This window comes from Microcaecilia unicolor, chromosome 12 (genome assembly GCF_901765095.1).
Source record: "Microcaecilia unicolor chromosome 12, aMicUni1.1, whole genome shotgun sequence".
In the NCBI taxonomy this organism is placed as follows: Eukaryota; Metazoa; Chordata; class Amphibia; order Gymnophiona; family Siphonopidae; genus Microcaecilia; species Microcaecilia unicolor.
This window is the reverse complement of record NC_044042.1, coordinates 534,478-552,581: the sequence shown is the minus strand read 5'-3', so window position 1 is coordinate 552,581 and position 18,104 is coordinate 534,478. Positions and strand designations below refer to the sequence as shown.

Here is an 18,104-nt window from a genome sequence, read left to right as displayed (position 1 = left end):
TGAAATGTGTGTATACACAATTACACTTACTTTGGAGCAGGGTTAAACTTTTGTGCTAGTAGGGGTTAGTTCTGCGAGAGGTGATTATGTGCCTTTATAAACTATCTCGTCTTTATAAAATACTTTTTAAAAACATTTTACGTAGGCTACTCTGTTGTGCTATTAACCGCCTTAATGTTTTTCAGGCCAGTCTGCGCACGCCAGAGCTCACATGGGAGCGAGTTCGTTCTCAGGTGGACCACATTATCTGGCCCGATGGCAAGCGAGTTGTTCTGCTGGCTGAGGTATGTCTGAGTTTCTGTGGCTGGAGCAGGTTTCCCCAGGGAGGGGAAAAGATAGAGGCTTCCTGAGTGATTCTAAACAGCGGCTTTGAGGCTTGTTTCCCAACTATATTTGACAGAGTCCCAGTTTCCTCTGTTGGCTGCCTGTAGCATTTACCTCATGCATTGATTTGGTACAGGCGACAGGACTACAGCTGCTGGGTTGGATGGGAGGAAACAGCTGATTCTGCCACCTCTTTCCTTGTGGCTTGACTACAGACACTGAGCAGAGGGTAACTGCTCCACACGCTCCTTTATAAGAACATAAGCATTGCCATACTGGGACAGACCAAAGGTTCATCAAGCCCAGCATCCTGTTTCCAACAGTGGCCAAATCAGGTTACAAGTACCTGGCAAGATCCCAAAACAGTAAAACAGATTTTATGCTGCTTATCCTAGAAATAAGCTGTGGATTTTTCCAAGTCCGTCTTAATAATGACTTATGGACTTTTCTTTTAGGAAATTATCCAAACTTTTTTTTAAACTCTGCTAAACTAACTGCTTTTACCACATTCTCCGGCAACAAATTTGAGTTTAATTACATGTTGAGTGAAGAAATATTTTCTCTAGTTTGTTATAAATTTACTACTTAGTAGCTTCATTGCATGCCCCCTTTCCTAGTATTTTTGGAAAGAGTAAAGAAACAATTCATGTGTACCCGTTCCCCTCTCCTCTGTATTTTTTTTTATTCAGACGTTTTCTATTGATGACTTATGCAGAGTTATAATATCTACCGTTATAAACAATCAAAACTGCAGTTTAAACACATACAGAAAAGAAAATATAAGATACAGATTTCCATCACCAAACATTTCCATACGTATAACCCTGTCATCCCCACCCTAGTTTCCCTGCTTCCCTCTACCCTATATATTCTAAGATTGATTTGTGAGAAGTCAACACCAACAATTATTATACTGTAAAATGACTCTATTATACAAGGTCTAAGACCAGTCACCCCTGCATACCCTTTAACCCCCAATACCTTCCCTCCCACCCTTCAGTCAAACAGTTTAGTTGCTTACATACCACCCTTGAGCTAATAAGTCAAGGTAATTCCACTGGGGTAAATCTAATTTAGTGAGGGAGCAGCCTGGACTCTTATAGCCCTCCCCCCACAAAAAATCAAAGGGTGTCAAACTGCAGCTTAAAATCTACCCCCTCTTTAAAAAAAAAACACCCCTGGGAGACCCCTCAAGACTGGGAATAGAAACAAAACATATTTACAAAGTATTTAAAATGAAACTGCACGCTCTAGGGGCCAGTGAGAAAATATACAGCTCCCAGATGGATAAAAACCTTTCTTGCATCTAAGGGACATGCCTATCCCTCTGCATTCCCATAACATACATTGGTGTAGTAAATGCCGTCATCCCCAAAAGGACAGGGGAGCAGAGGTGGTCCTTACCTTAAGAATTGCCTTCCTGCCCAGAAGTGCTACCTTACAGAGAAATCTCCATTGGCCTCCCCACTGAAGAGAGAGCACCTCATAGTTAGCCAATAAAAATCCGGCTGCGGAAAGTGGAACTGCGGATTTCAGTATCGTCCCCAGATATCTAACAATCTGGGACCAAAATTTAAGAGTCACCGAACAGTCCCAAAAGGAGTGAAAAAAGAATTGGGTTGGGGCGTACATTTCAAGGAAACAGGAGTGTCAATGCCGCCCATGTGAAACAATTCAGTCGGAAAGATATATGCATGATACAATATTTTAAACTGACACTCCCATAGGTCAGCTGCTGCTGTTACTTGTGGGATACCGACTACCAAATATACTGACTCCGGTGCCTTTCACTTGTTCAGGAGGACTAGTGGGAAGAAGCTGTAATAAAGCCTTATGTAGAGAAGATACCGAGAAATGGTCTTGATTGTCCAAAGCGAAGAAAGAGCGCATTCAAATATGTGGTAGTCAAAGCTGTTCTATCTAAGGAGCGAACATAATGACCTAACTAATGATAAGCAAATCAATCTGCTAAGTGTGTTGATATCTCGCTTCCCAGACCTCTCAAGGAAATCAAAGATCCGTCAAGATGTAGAATATGCTCTAATCGCAATATCCCCAATGTCGCCCATTTCCAAAAGGTAATATTCTCTTGACCTGGCAAAAAATGCATGTTACCCTAAATTGGTAAGAGAGGGGAAATGAATGGAGAGAAGCTCCAAGTCTTCAAAAGGATCCTCCAGAGTTCTCTTAGAGGTTTTAGTAAGACATTATTCCTCACTAGAACTGTCAAATCCTTGGTGGGAACATGAAGCAGATAGTTAAAATGATATGGATGAAAAAATTCCCTTTCCACCCCAGAAGGAGTATAATCAAATCGGTCCAGAAGAGAGCCCATTGACCCACATAACTGCCAATGGATTGAGTAAAGGGTCCACACAGCAGCGAGATAAAACCCTGTGATACTGTATGTCTGGAGTGCTTTGAACAGAAAGGATCAGTAAATCCATCAAAGGCTTTCTCCGCATCGAAACTCACCAAAATCGAAGGTAAATTATTACTGGCAGTGAGTTCCAGAGAAGGTAATATCTTGCGGAGATTTTTAGTGTCTGCCTACCTCTAACAAAACCCACTTGGGAATCCTCCACCAAATCCAAAAGGATCTTAGCCAAGCGATTTGCCAGCAGCTTGGCCTCAAAATTTAGCAGGGATATGGGTCGATATGATACTGGAGAGCGAGGGTCCCTATCCGGCTTTAGAAGTACACGATTTATGCCAAACTAAGAGACTCCAGCATGGAACCATTTTGTATGATTTGTGTAAACATCCTATAAGATCTTGTAAAACTCATCCCGAAAGCCATCCAGTCCCGGTACCTTATGGGGACTACCACCCAAAGGTAAGGCTATCTCATCCTCTTGAAAGAGTGCATTCAACATTTCCTGCTGAGATGGGGATATCCTGGGTAGTTGGATGTTCTCTAAATAGAGTGAGCTATCCAAGGAATCCTCATTGGGAGCCTCGTATAACATTTCATAATAATGTTTAAAGATAGCATTGATATCCCTATCAGAAGAGGTCTTACAACCCTAGCATCTGTCATCTGGAATATCCTTATAGGTCCCGTTTGTGTTTTGATCAAAAGTGAAAGCATTTTACCACTTTTATTACTATGTAAATATAACTGATATTTATAATATGTTAGTGATTTTTACAGCTGGTGTAGCAGTAAAAATATTCAAATAACAATACAAAGTATGGCATAGTATACTACTTACAATGCCAACACAAAGAATATTTTAATAGACAGCATAGAGTATAAGCAAAGATGGAACATATAGATAGGTAAGAGAGTAAAAGGAGTTAGAAAATAGGAGGGTCCTTTTACTAAACTGTGGAAAAAAAGACCCTGCACTAGGGGCCGTTTTCCCGCACATCAGGGCCCTTTTTACCACAGCGGGTTAAAAAGGCCCCCTCAGACACACATGGCCACATTGTAAGAGAACTCGTACCGCGTGGACATGCGGTGGGGAGCCTTTACCACCAGACATTATTTATTTTTGTCACACATCTGGTCACCTAATAAAAGATCACTTTGGAAGTCCCAAATATAATGGTGGGCTTAATTTTGTGATACTGTGGGAACAAGCTTGAAAGGAATTTCCATAATTAAGCAGATATTCACCTGCAGAAAAACAAAAACTTTGAAAATTGCTTGCTTAAGACTTCTGTGCAGGCTTGTAACTGCCACATCTTTCAATTTTTCTTATACTCTCTTTTAGGGTCGTCTTCTGAATCTGAGCTGTTCAACAGTTCCCACCTTTGTTCTGTCTATAACAGCCACCACACAGGTATTGGTTACTTTAGATACCGCCATGCATGTGTATTATCAAAAGGATATGGGTGACACTTGTTTATAGCTGTAATCTTTAGCTCATTAAGAGGCTCATATGCTGTGGGGAGGCTGTCCAGAGCCTGTGGCAGGATCACTGGAAATTTCCTGCATGCCCCTTTGTACATTCCTTCATATGTAACATCTTAATTTGTGTGAACCTTGTGAATAGATGTATTTTTCTCATTTGTTCACTTTGTGGTTAGTGAGTATCATGTGAGCTTGGTGGGGGTAGTTTGTTTATGACTGGCCCCTTCCTGATTGAGTTTGATTGTGTTGAGGTAGGGGAATTAAACACTGTTCAGCAAGTTATGGGTCAGGACCCTTATTGGCAGAGCTAGATTAGGATGAGAATGCGGATGTACTATTACAGAAAAAGAAGGCATTATTATATGAGCATCTAAGCCAGCCTGCTAACTTCAGTCTGATTGCATTCCAATATATAAAGTTTTTGTAGAACAGAAGATTGCTGGTCTCTGGGGTTTTGGGTTTGGTTTTTTTTTGAACATTTAAATATTTTATTGATGTATCGAAACATGTAGGAAAAACTCAAATAAGTTATGAGCAAACTCAACAGAAACAAGTCTTATAGAAATAAAATCAAGTTACAGACCATATTATTACTTTGATCCACATCAGTAGATGGTGAGTTCCTAAAAGTATGTAAGTAATATAATTTTAAAAAATATATACCAATAAACACATGTAATGCCATCCAAAAAAATTCCCTAATTACAGCAATCAATTAAGTATCATTTAATTGAACAGGTCTATGCAAAAGAATTTCAGCCTGGCGCTAATGTGGGAGACAAATAGATTTTGTGCTTTTACTATTGCTTTTGTCTCCATGACAAATGTTTTTTAATATTAATATTGTACTGGTTTACTCTGCTTTGGTGTATTCAGGCACTGGCTTTGATAGAACTTTTCAATGCTCCTGATGGACGTTACAAACAAGATGTTTACTTGTTGCCTAAGAAGATGGGTAAGAGGAACACGAATGCCCACAGAACACACCACAATTGTTGTAACTTTTCTTTGTTTCTTGAATCTGAAGAATGTACTAGAAGTGATCCAAAAAATAAAATAGTACTTAAAGCTTTCTGTAGACTTTAGAGATGACCATCTAGATCCTGGAACACGGGACTTTGACAAGCTTTCTTATTGGTACTAACACCAGATAACTTAACCAGATGGGATAACTTACTTTCTCCGAGGACAAGCAGGCTGCTTGTTCTCACTGATGGGTGACGTCCACGGCAGCCCCTCCAATCGGAAAACTTCACTAGCAAAGTCCTTTGCTAGCCCTCGCGCGCCCGCGCGCACCGCGCATGCGCGGCCGTCTTCCCGCCCGAAACCGGCTCGAGCCGGCCAGTCTTCTTTTGTCCGCACTCGGTACGGTCGTGTTTTCGCCGTGTCGAGCCCCGGAAAGTCGACCTCGCGCGTCCAATTTGTTTGAACGTGTTTTTTTCCTTCGGGAAAGCTTTGTCCTAGTCGGGAAGTGCTCCGGAAACCCCCCGCCGGGTTTCGTGTAAATCCTCCCCGTACTTCCAGCTTTTTTGCCCCGGTAAGTTTTCTTTCGTCGTCGGGGTAGGCCTTTTTTCGGCCTCGGTCGAGATTTTTTCTCCCTCTAAATTTGGTGCTTCGAATTTCGCCATTTCGGCTTTTGATTTCGCCGGCGTGATTTTTCCGCCCATGACATCGAAGCCTTCCAGCGGCTTCAAGAAGTGCACCCAGTGCGCCCGGGTTATCTCGCTCACTGATCGACACTCGTCGTGTCTTCAGTGTCTGGGGGCCGAGCACCGCCCTCAGAACTGCAGTCTGTGTTCCCTGCTTCAAAGGCGGACTCAGGTAGCGAGACTAGCCCAGTGGAACGTGTTGTTCTCGGGCTCTTCGTCGGCATCGGCACCGGGATCTTCGAGTGCATCGACGTCGTCAGCGTCCAGACCATCTTCCTCGGCCGCCCCTGCATCGAGTGCATCGAGGCATCGGGCCTCTGCATCGGCGCCGAGACATCGGATAGCTGCATCGACGTCGGTGGTACCAGGACCTCGTCTGCTGATGTCGTCGGACGGTGGTGCATCGGGTGGAGTGCAGGTGAGGGCTGTCCATTCCCCTGCTGGTGGCGGTGAGCCCTCGGGTGGGTCTCCGCCTACCCTGAGGGCTCCTGCGGTACAGCCCCCCCGAGATCGACCTTCTTCAGTCTCGGCCCCGAGGAAGCGACGGGTGGATTCGACGTCCTCCTCGTCGGTGCCGGGGAGCTCCGGTGACATGCTTCGGAAGAAATCGAAGAAGCATCGACACCGGTCTCCTCCCCGTGTCGGCACCGAGAGCTCTGGGTCGCCGAGGGATTCGGCACCCAGCAGGCATCGGCACCGAGAGGACCGCTCACCCTCTGTTCAGGAGGTGTCGATGCGCTCCGCTCTGGACAGCCCGGAACAGCCTCCACGCCCGGAACAGGTACTGACGTCGACGCCTGCATCGACCTCTCAGCCTTTCTCTGCAGCCGCTCTAAACGAGAGCCTCCGGGCCGTTCTCCCAGAGATTCTGGGAGAGCTGTTGCGCCCTACCCCTCCGGTACCGGCGGTGCTTGCGCCACCGGTACCGTCGAGCGTGGCGCCGGCTGGCCCATCGCCCAGGTTGAGGTCCCCGACGTCGGTACCGCGTGCGGTACCGACCGCGGCCACCTCCCAGGAAGGCTCCCCGACTACGTCGGCGGAGGGAGCTTCGCCGATGCGGGCGAGGGAGTCTACCTCTCGACGCCCCCATCGTGGACAGGGTTCCACGGAGTCGAGCAGGGCGAGGTTGCAGACACAGGTCCGTGAACTTGTGTCTGACACCGAGGGTGAGGCCTCGTGGGAGGAAGAGGAAGATCCCAGATATTTCTCTGACGAGGAGTCTGGGGGTCTTCCGTCTGATCCCACTCCCTCTCCTGAGAGACAGCTTTCTCCTCCCGAGAGTCTGTCTTTTGCCTCCTTTGTCCGGGAGATGTCTACGGCCATCCCCTTCCCGGTGGTTGTGGAGGACGAGCCCAGGGCTGAAATGTTTGAGCTCCTGGACTATCCTTCTCCACCTAAGGAAGCGTCCACTGTTCCCTTGCACCATGTCCTGAAGAAGACATTGCTTGCGAACTGGACCAAACCATTAACTAATCCCCACATTCCCAAGAAGATCGAGTCCCAGTACCGGATCCATGGGGACCCAGAGCTGATGCGCACTCAGTTGCCTCATGACTCTGGAGTTGTGGATTTGGCCCTAAAGAAGGCTAAGAGTTCTAGGGAACATGCTTCGGCGCCCCCGGGCAAGGACGCTAGAACCTTAGACTCCTTTGGGAGGAAGGCCTACCATTCCTCTATGCTCGTGTCCAAGATCCAGTCTTACCAGCTCTACACGAGCATACACATGCGGAATAATGTGCGGCAGTTGGCGGGCTTGGTTGATGCTCTTCCCCCTGAGCAAGCCAAGCCTTTTCAGGAGGTGGTCAGGCAGCTGAAGGCGTGCAGAAAATTCCTGGCCAGAGGAGTTTATGACACTTTTGATGTTGCGTCCAGGGCCGCTGCTCAAGGTGTGGTGATGCGCAGGCTCTCATGGCTGCGTGCCGCCGACCTGGAGAATAGAGTCCAGCAGCGGATTACGGACTTGCCTTGCCGTGCGGATAACATTTTTGGCGAAAAAGTCGAGCAGGTGGTAGAGTCTCTCCACCAGCGGGACACCGCATTCGACAAGTTCGCCCGCCGGCAGCCTTCAGCTTCTACCTCTACAGGTAGACGATTTTTCGGGGGAAGGAAGACTGTTCCCTATACTTCTGGCAAGCGTAGGTACAATCCTCCTTCCCGACAGCCTGCGGCCCAGGCTAAGCCCCAGCGCGCTCGCTCTCGTCAGCAGCGTGCGAATCAGCAAGGCCCCGCGGCTCCCCAGCAAAAGCAAGGGGCGAGCTTTTGACTGGCTCCAGCAGAGCATAGCCGACATCCAAGTGTCAGTGCCGGGCGACCTGCCTGTCGGAGGGAGGTTGAAAGCTTTTCACCAAAGGTGGCCTCTTATAACCTCCGATCAGTGGGTTCTCCAAATAGTCCGGCAAGGATACACCCTCAATTTGGCCTCTCAACCTCCAAATTGTCCACCGGGAGCTCAGTCCTACAGCTTCCAGCACAAGCAGGTACTTGCAGAGGAACTCTCCGCCCTTCTCAGCGCCAATGCGGTCGAGCCCGTGCCATCCGGGCAAGAAGGGCTGGGGTTCTATTCCAGGTACTTCCTTGTGGAAAAGAAAACAGGGGGGATGCGTCCCATCCTAGACCTAAGGGCCCTGAACAAATATCTCGTAAAAGAAAAGTTCAGGATGCTTTCCCTGGGCACCCTTCTCCCCATGATTCAGCAAAACGATTGGCTATGCTCTCTGGACTTGAAGGATGCCTACACACACATCCCGATACTGCCAGCTCACAGACAGTATCTGCGATTTCAGCTGGGCGCACGCCACTTCCAGTACTGTGTGCTACCCTTTGGGCTCGCCTCTGCGCCCAGGGTGTTCACAAAGTGCCTAGCTGTGGTAGCAGCGGCGCTTCGCAGGCTGGGGGTGCACGTGTTCCCATATCTCGACGATTGGCTGGTGAAGAACACATCCGAGGCAGGAGCCCTGCAGTCCATGCAGATGACTATTCGCCTCCTGGAGCTACTGGGGTTTGTGATAAATTACCCAAAGTCCCATCTTCTCCCAGTGCAGAAACTCGAATTCATCGGAGCCCTGCTGGATTCTCGGACGGCTCGCGCCTATCTCCCAGAGGCGAGGGCCAACAACTTGTTGTCCCTCGTCTCGCGGGTGCGAGCGTCCCAGCAGATCACAGCTCGGCAGATGTTGAGATTGCTGGGCCACATGGCTTCCACAGTTCATGTGACTCCCATGGCCCGCCTTCACATGAGATCTGCTCAATGGACCCTAGCCTCCCAGTGGTATCAGGCCGCCGGGGGTCTAGAGGACGTGATCCACCTGTCCACGAGTTTTCTCGAATCCCTGTATTGGTGGACGATTTGCTCCAATTTGACTCTGGGACGTCCCTTCCAAATTCCTCAGCCTCAAAAAGTGCTGACCACGGATGCGTCTCTCCTGGGATGGGGAGCTCATGTCGATGGGCTTCACACCCAAGGAAGGTGGTCCCTCCAAGAAAGCGATCTACAGATCAATCTTCTGGAGTTGCGAGCGATCTGGAACGCTCTGAAGGCTTTCAGAGATCGGCTGTCCCACCAAATTATCCAAATTCAGACAGACAATCAGGTTGCCATGTACTATGTCAACAAGCAGGGGGGCACCGGATCTCGCCCCCTGTGTCAGGAAGCCGTCAGCATGTGGCTCTGGGCTCGCCGTCAAGGCATGGTGCTCCAAGCCACATATCTGGCAGGCGTAAACAACAGTCTGGCCGACAGGTTGAGCAGGATTATGCAACCTCACGAGTGGTCGCTCAATTCCCGTGTGGTGCGACAGATCTTCCGGGCGTGGGGCACCCCCCTGGTAGATCTCTTCGCATCTCAAGTGAACCACAAGGTCCCTCAGTTCTGTTCCAGGCTTCAGGCCCACGGCAGACTGGCGTCGGATGCCTTCCTCCTGGATTGGGGGGAAGGTCTGCTGTATGCTTATCCTCCCATTCCTCTGGTGGGGAAGACTTTGTTGAAACTCAAGCAAGACCGAGGCACCATGATTCTGATTGCTCCCTTTTGGCCGCGTCAGATCTGGTTCCCTCTTCTTCTGGAGTTATCCTCCGAAGAACCGTGGAGATTGGAGTGTTTTCCGACCCTCATCACGCAGGACGAAGGGGCTCTGCTGCATCCCAACCTCCAGTCCCTGGCTCTCACGGCCTGGATGTTGAGGGCGTAGACTTTGCCTCTTTGGGTCTGCCAGAGGGTGTCTCCCGCATCTTGCTTGCTTCCAGGAAAGACTCCACTAAGAGAAGTTACTTCTTTCATTGGAGGAGGTTTGCCGTCTGGTGTGACAGCAAGGCCCTAGATCCTCGCTCTTGTCCTACACAGACCCTGCTTGAATACCTTCTCCACTTGTCTGAGTCTGGTCTGAAGACCAACTCCGTAAGGGTTCACCTTAGTGCAATCAGTGCATACCATTACCAAGTGGAAGGTAAGCCGATCTCAGGACAGCCTTTAGTTGTTCGCTTCATGAGAGGTTTGCTTTTGTCAAAGCCCCCTGTCAAGCCTCCTACAGTGTCATGGGATCTCAATGTCGTTCTCACCCAGCTGATGAAACCTCCTTTCGAGCCACTGAATTCCTGCCATCCGAAGTACTTGACCTGGAAGGTCATTTTCTTGGTGGCAGTTACCTCGGCTCGTAGAGTCAGTGAGCTTCAGGCCCTGGTAGCCCAGGCCCCTTACACCAAATTTCATCACAACAGAGTAGTCCTCCGCACTCACCCTAAGTTTCTGCCAAAGGTTGTGTCGGAGTTCCATCTGAACCAGTCAATTGTCTTGCCAACATTCTTTCCCCGTCCTCATTCCTGCCCTGCTGAACGTCAGCTGCACACATTGGACTGCAAGAGAGCATTGGCCTTCTATCTGGAGCGGACACAGCCCCACAGACAGTCCGCCCAATTGTTTGTTTCTTTTGATCCCAACAAGAGGGGAGTGGCTGTAGGGAAACGCACCATATCCAATTGGCTAGCAGATTGCATTTCCTTCACTTACGCCCAGGCTGGGCTGGCTCTTGAGGGTCATGTCACGGCTCATAATGTTAGAGCCATGGCAGCGTCGGTAGCCCACTTGAAGTCAGCCACCATGGAGGAAATTTGCAAAGCTGCGACGTGGTCATCTGTCCACACATTCACATCTCATTACTGCCTGCAGCAGGATACCCGACGCGACAGTCGGTTCGGGCAGTCAGTTCTTCAGAACCTGTTTGGGCTTTAGGATCCAACTCCACCCCCCGAGGGCCCTGTTTGTTCTGTTCCAGGCTACACTCTCAGTTAGTTGGTAAGTTTTTTAGGTCAATCTCAGTTATGTCCTCGCCGTTGCGAGGCCCAATTGACCATGGTTGTTGTTTTGAGTGAGCCTGGGGGCTAGGGATACCCCATCAGTGAGAACAAGCAGCCTGCTTGTCCTCGGAGAAAGCGAATGCTACATACCTGTAGAAGGTATTCTCCGAGGACAGCAGGCTGATTGTTCTCACAAACCCGCCCGCCTCCCCTTTGGAGTTGTGTCTTCCCTTGAAGTGTATTGTCTTGCTACATACTGGACTGGCCGGCTCGAGCCGGTTTCGGGCGGGAAGACGGCCGCGCATGCGCGGTGCGCGCGGGCGCGCGAGGGCTAGCAAAGGACTTTGCTAGTGAAGTTTCCGATTGGAGGGGCTGCCGTGGACGTCACCCATCAGTGAGAACAATCAGCCTGCTGTCCTCGGAGAATACCTTCTACAGGTATGTAGCATTCGCTTTATAATATAAAGCTGTATTTAAACATAGTAACATAATAAATGATGGCAGAGAAAGATCAGCATAGCCTATTGAGTCTGCTTGGGAAGGTTGTTGGGTTTGTACCGCCCAGGTTACATTGCCCATGCTTGTGGTGTTAAGGTATCTGCTGTACACTGCAGGTTACTCTGTTCTGTACTTGTGGTGTTGGGGGTAGTGCCTACCATGCAGTGCAGGTTACTTTCCCATGATTGGTTACTCTCCCCGTACATGTGGTGTTGGGGGTCGTACCTACCATGCAACGCAGGTTACTTTTCCCATACTTGTGTTAGTAGGGGTCATTCCTACCATGCAACGCAGGTTACTTTTCCCATACTTGTGTTAGTAGGGGTCATTCCTACCGTGCAATTCAGGTTACTCTCCTTGTACTTGTGTTGTTAGGGGTCGTGCCTATTGTGCAGTGCAGGTTCCTTTCCCATGATTGGTTAGTAGTGCAAAAGTCATTATTTAGCTAAATTACTCAGTTCTTTGTTTACGTTCTCCTACCAGTTACAGACTTACTGTGTATTTGTAAACTTTAATTCTGCTTGTCCTACTTCTTTTTAAATTCCAGCACTGTTTTGCTTCTACCATGTCTTTCAGGAAGGCATTCCAGGCATCCATCAACCCTATCTGTGACAAAATGAGCCTGTGACTTTACCTCCCCGCAGCTTCCTATCATGTCCTTCTGGTTCTAGAACTGCTCCTCATTTGGAAAAAGCTCATTCCATTGAAAACTAATTAAAAAGTGAAAGAAAGCAAGGGGAGATTCGGTGCAAGGAGATTTGATTAAGAATAGGACACTGCATGACATCCTCTAGGTCCGAGACACGCGCTTCCAGTTCTGTAGTTCACTTGTTTGTTTTGGTATTCAACTTTCTCCTCAGGACAGAGTAATAGTGTCACTCGTTGCAGACTCATTTAAATTTTCTTCTGCGTTCTTGGTCTCGTGACCTGTGAAAACCCATCTACGCAATTTTCCTCCTTCAGAAGCATCTGGGCAGTGTCTGTTGGTAGAGCGTGCTGAGGTATGGCTATGCCGTCCAGATTTGAGAAATTCCAAAGCAAGGACAGGGGAAATGGACTGTGTGTCGCACCTGTGTTGCTGCTAGGGGAGCTACTTTACATCGTGCACAAGCCTTTTGCCTACACCATATCTAAGAAGAGCTGGGGAGCTATGTGCAAGAGCTGCCTCCACAGGAAAGATCACCTACTTCGATGCTCCCAGTGCAAGTTTGCTAAATATTGTGATGCACGCTGCCAGAGAGAAGCTTGGGGGGATCACAAGAGTGAATGCAAATGTCTTAAGACGAGCAGTCATCCAAGAGTTCCCACGGATTTAGTCCAACTTGTCGGCAAGATGTTTTTAAACAATCAACTTGTCCATTAGAAAAACTCTATTCTTTCTGTGATCTGGAGTCCAATATGAAAGAGCTAAGTGAAGAAATGAGAAGTGGCCTTGAGAACCTTGCACTGGTTCTACAGCTGTACTTGAAAGAAGAAATGCAAGATTTTTCACAGCTGCCACCTGGCTCAAATATTCTTGAATTCTTCGCCAAAGAAGCTGTGCCTGTAGCAACCTGTCAGACCCACAACCCACGATAGAGAGCTTTATGCTCCGGAAGACCCAAGTCACGTGATTTTCACTGCCTTAAGCGCATCTCGCAGGAAGTTTTGTTTTTGTCCTGTATTTATTCTGGCCCTAGTGGTATCTCCTGTCGGGGGAGACGTACACACACACATATATTTATTTTTTCAGTATGCCGTGGGCGAGATTTGGTCATTCTGTTTGTCTTATTTTGCTTTGTTGCCATTCCTTTTCTAATGGTTGTTTTGCTTTCTCTGTTTCTACTCATTCACTGGCACTACAGGAATTCCCTATTCCAGCGTTACTCAGTAACCAAAGTGACTTTTTTTCAAAATCATGTCCATTTTCACAGGTACATTATTTTTCTTCTTTACCTTTGGTTAAATACTCTACTCTTGAACACCAAGCACATATTAATATTGATCTTTTAAACTGTAGGTCTTTCTAATCTAAGGCATCCTTAATACATGACCTCATATTGCTGTCTAATTTAGAAATCCTCTTTCTAACTGAAACTTGGTTAAAAACTGGGGAAGAAAATGTTCAAGCAGAATGTTTGCCCCAGGGCTTTAATGCTATTTCTGTATTTAGATCTTCTAAGCGTGGTGGTGGTCTTGCAATCATTTCCTCTAATAAATTAGAGCTTACTGAAATAACTCGTCAGTCTTTATTCCCAGAGGTTTTAGCTGTTTGGACTTCTAAGACAGTGCTATCTTCCCTTGTTTTTCTGCTTCTTTGACCCAGGCTCAGTGGGGTTTTTGTTGATCCCACGATTATCTACACTAATATTTTTATGCTAGGATATTTTAATGTCACTTCCTCATTCGCAACACTTCCTAAATCTTCTTTATGATTTGAACCTCTCTTAGTGGGTCTCTTTTCCAACCCACCAAGGTGGTCAAACACTTGATCTAATTTTGCCTCCTTCAGATTTTATGATCAAACCATTTTCTATTTTCCCAACAGTGGTTCTTTGGTCTGACCATATCGTTTATTTACTTATACCGTCACTTACTGCATAGCAACTCAGAATGGTTTACAAGGCAAAATTGTACAATAACACTCAAGCTAATTTAATTAATTTCCCCTATCCTTACCTCCCCCTGTGTCCTTGGACTGTCAAAGGTGATCTAGACATCTCTCTCAGATTGATCTGTCTACTACTACTACTACTACTTAACATTTCTAGAGCGCTACTAGGGTTACGCAGCGCTGTACAATTTAACAAAGAGAGACAGTCCCTGCTCAAAGAGCTTACAATCTAATAGACAAGTGAACGGCCGGTCCGATAGGGGCAGTCAAATTGGGGCAGTCTGGATTCACTGAATGGTAAGGGTTAGGTGCCGAACGCAGCATTGAAGAGGTGGGCTTTAAGCAAAGACTTGAAGACGGGCAGGGAGGGGGCTTGGCGTAAGGGTTCAGGAAGGTTGTTCCAAGCATAGGGTGAGGCGAGGCAGAATGAGCGGAGCCTGGAGTTGGCGGTGGTGGAGAAGGGTACTGAGAGGAGGGATTTATCCTGTGAACGGAGGTTACGGGCGGGAACGTCTACACTATCCCCTTCTATATTCCCTTTCCCATCTGACTTTGAGTTGCTAAATTTGGATAATCAGGCTGGTGCCTTTCCAAAGCCCTTGATCAGATTGCACCTCTTACTCTATCGAAGATTCCTGAAAATAGGAAACTTTGGTATCATGTGGATTGAGGCAACAGAAACGTCGGTTATGCCAGGCAGAACACAAATGGAAAAATATCAGATCTGCTTCCCTTCTATTGCTTTTTAGGGCTGAACTTAACTCCTATAATTATTTGTTGAAAACAGCTAAGTTTCAATTTTACATTGATCGTATTAAGAAGGCTACTAATCCAACTACGGAGTTGTTCTCCATCTTCTGTAATTTGACATCCCTTCCAACTGCAAGTAATTCTTCCACTGGCCCACACCTTTCTCCATCAGCAGAGCTTTTTTCTCAATACTTTTCTACTAAAGTCTAGGACTTAATCAGTTCTTTTCCCACTGGTTGTGACTCTTCTGTTATTAATCGTACAGATACATGAATCCCGTCTACATCTGTTTCAACACATCCCCTTTTGACTTTGTCAACTCTCTTGACCTCAGGGACATCCTCATGGACTTCTTTTCAACTCTAAACCTTACAGTCCCTTTGTCCTCCATGTATACTGCCACGTCTTTACTTGACCCTCTCCCATCATCGTGGCTAAAGGTTAGTGATTTACAGCAACTTCCTAAATTCTTAGTCATAAGTACATAAGTACATAAGTACATAAGTAGTGCCATACTGGGAAAGACCAAAGGTCCATCTAGCCCAGCATCCTGTCACCGACAGTGGCCAATCCAGGTCAAGGGCACCTGGCACGCTCCCCAAACGTAAAAACATTCCAGACAAGTTATACCTAAAAATGAGGAATTTTTCTAGTCCATTTAATAGCGGTCTATGGACTTGTCCTTTAGGAATCTATCTAACCCCTTTTTAAACTCCGTCAAGCTAACCGCCCGTACCACGTTCTCCGGCAATGAATTCCAGAGTCTAATTACACGTTGGGTGAAGAAAAATTTTCTCCGATTCGTTTTAAATTTACCACACTGTAGCTTCAACTCATGCCCTCTAGTCCTAGTATTTTTGGATAGCGTGAACAGTCGCTTCACATCCACCCGATCCATTCCACTCATTATTTTATACACTTCTATCATATCTCCCCTCAGCCGTCTCTTCTCCAAGCTGAAAAGCCCTAGCCTTCTCAGCCTCTCTTCATAGGAAAGTCGTCCCATCCCCACTATCATTTTCGTCGCCCTTCGCTGTACCTTTTCCAATTCTACTATATCTTTTTTGAGATACGGAGACCAGTACTGAACACAATACTCCAGGTGCGGTCGCACCATGGAGCGATACAACGGCATTATAACATCCGCACACCTGGACTCCATACCCTTCCTAATAACACCCAACATTCTATTCGCTTTCCTAGCCGCAGCAGCACACTGAGCAGAAGGTTTCAGCGTATCATCGACGACGACACCCAGATCCCTTTCTTGATCCGTAACTCCTAACGCGGAACCTTGCAAGACGTAGCTATAATTCGGGTTCCTCTTACCCACATGCATCACTTTGCACTTGTCAACATTGAACTTCATAATAGTCTCACAGTCTCCTATCTGGTGAGGTTCTGGACTCCTGGAAATCTACCATTGTCCATCCCATTCTAAAAAAGCCCTCCCTTGACCCTCAGATTCCAGCCCACTACCGCACAGTGTCAAATCTTTATTTCATCTCTAAAGTATTAGAAAAAGTGCTCAATGTTCAACTTCTAGCGTTCGTTGATAAAACCCTGGTCCTACATCCAAGATAATCTGGCTTTACACCTTATGCCAGTACTGAAACTGTTCATGTGGCACTTTTTGAGTTAAATTCACTCACACTTGATTAAACACAATATAGTTCTGGCTGTATGTCTAGACTTGTCCTCCACTTTCGAGTTGGTCAGTCATTCACTTTTACTTTCACAGCTTACAACACTAGGGGTATCGGGATCTGTCATTTCTTTGTTTACTTCATTTCTCTCAGGTCGTACCTACCAGGTGGTCACTCCTACCTCTAGAGCCTCTCCCCGACCCCTGACTTGTGGAGTCCCCTGGGGTTCTGTTCTTTCACCTCTTCTCTTTAATATCTTCCGTAGCCCTCTTGCTGCTCTTATTCAATCACACAGTATTTCTTCTCACTTCTGTGTGGATGATATTTTGTTGCTTTTTCTGACTAATCCATATTCCCCCTCCATCCAACCCTTGCAAGATTGCCTTTCTGCAATTCAGAAATGGCTTCTTGATCACAGGATGGCTCGGAATAAAGAAAAAACAGTAGCCTGCTGCTTTACCGGAGATAGCCCTAGTCCAACTACAGCCCTAAATTTGTTTGAGACCTCTATCATTCCAGTCCCTTCATTTCGCTATTTAGGTGTCGTTTTAGATTCTCATTCGTCATTTTTACCACATATCTCTAAAACCGGTTTCTATATACTCAGGCAGTTTGCTTAGTTAGGAAGGTACTTTGATCATAATGCGTTTCGTTCACTCATTTTGTCATTATTAATTGCTAGATTGGGTTACTGCAATATTATTAATCTAGGTTCTCCACGCTATCCCCCGGATTCTATGTAGTTTGCCTAAAGATAATTGCTGAAATCGATGCAGATTCAATAACAATGCGCGTAACTTAACAAGCTTAAGAAGATAATGAGCATTGATAACAGCACTTAACAAGCAACAATGAGCACGAATTGGCATCCATTAGAATTTAGGTGTACAACTCGCTAAGTGTATTCTGTAACGAAGTGCGCCAAGCTTCTTAACGCACGCAGGCAAAAGGGACGTGGTTATGGACGGCGAAATAGGCATTTTGTGGGTGTTCCAAAATGTACGCGCCTAGTAATAGAATATGGCTTAAGGCGCCTAAATCTACGCGCACGGATTTACACCAGGTTTTCATTATTGTAAATGGATGCACATAGATTTAGGCGCTGAAATAGAAGCTAAGCATATTCTATAAATTGGCACCTATATCTAGGCACCGATTATAGAATATGCTCAGTTTCCGCTGATTTCAGCGCCAGTTTTTTTTAGGTGCCATATATAGAATCGCCTATGTGCTCAAACGACTTCAGATGTTACAAAACACTGCTATGAGTTTAGTCTGTCATGCTAAGAAATTTGACCATGTGTCCCCCCTATTCCCATTGGCCAAAGAATTATTTATAAACTTTTAACTCTCACCTTTAAAGCTTTTTGGATAATCTTACTATTCCTTATTCACCCATGCGTTTGCTTTGATCTCTGAATGATTATTGCTTGGTCCTTCCCAACCCTAAGCAAGCCAATCTTGAATCCAAGAGGCATTGTGCATTTTACTTTGCC

At 46.6% G+C, this 18,104-nt stretch overlaps 1 protein-coding gene across 2 annotated transcripts in view; it reads left to right on the top strand.

Moving 5' to 3' along the window:
- Window positions 1–18,104, top strand: part of AHCYL1 (adenosylhomocysteinase like 1) — a 96,669-nt gene that overhangs the window by 65,721 nt on the left and 12,844 nt on the right. For both annotated transcript variants that reach the window (XM_030221265.1, XM_030221264.1), the window contains exons 13-15: window positions 186–284; window positions 4,044–4,112; window positions 5,060–5,138. In XM_030221265.1, the coding sequence (XP_030077125.1) occupies window positions 186–284; window positions 4,044–4,112; window positions 5,060–5,138 (247 nt within the window). The remainder of the gene's footprint in view (window positions 1–185; window positions 285–4,043; window positions 4,113–5,059; window positions 5,139–18,104) is intronic.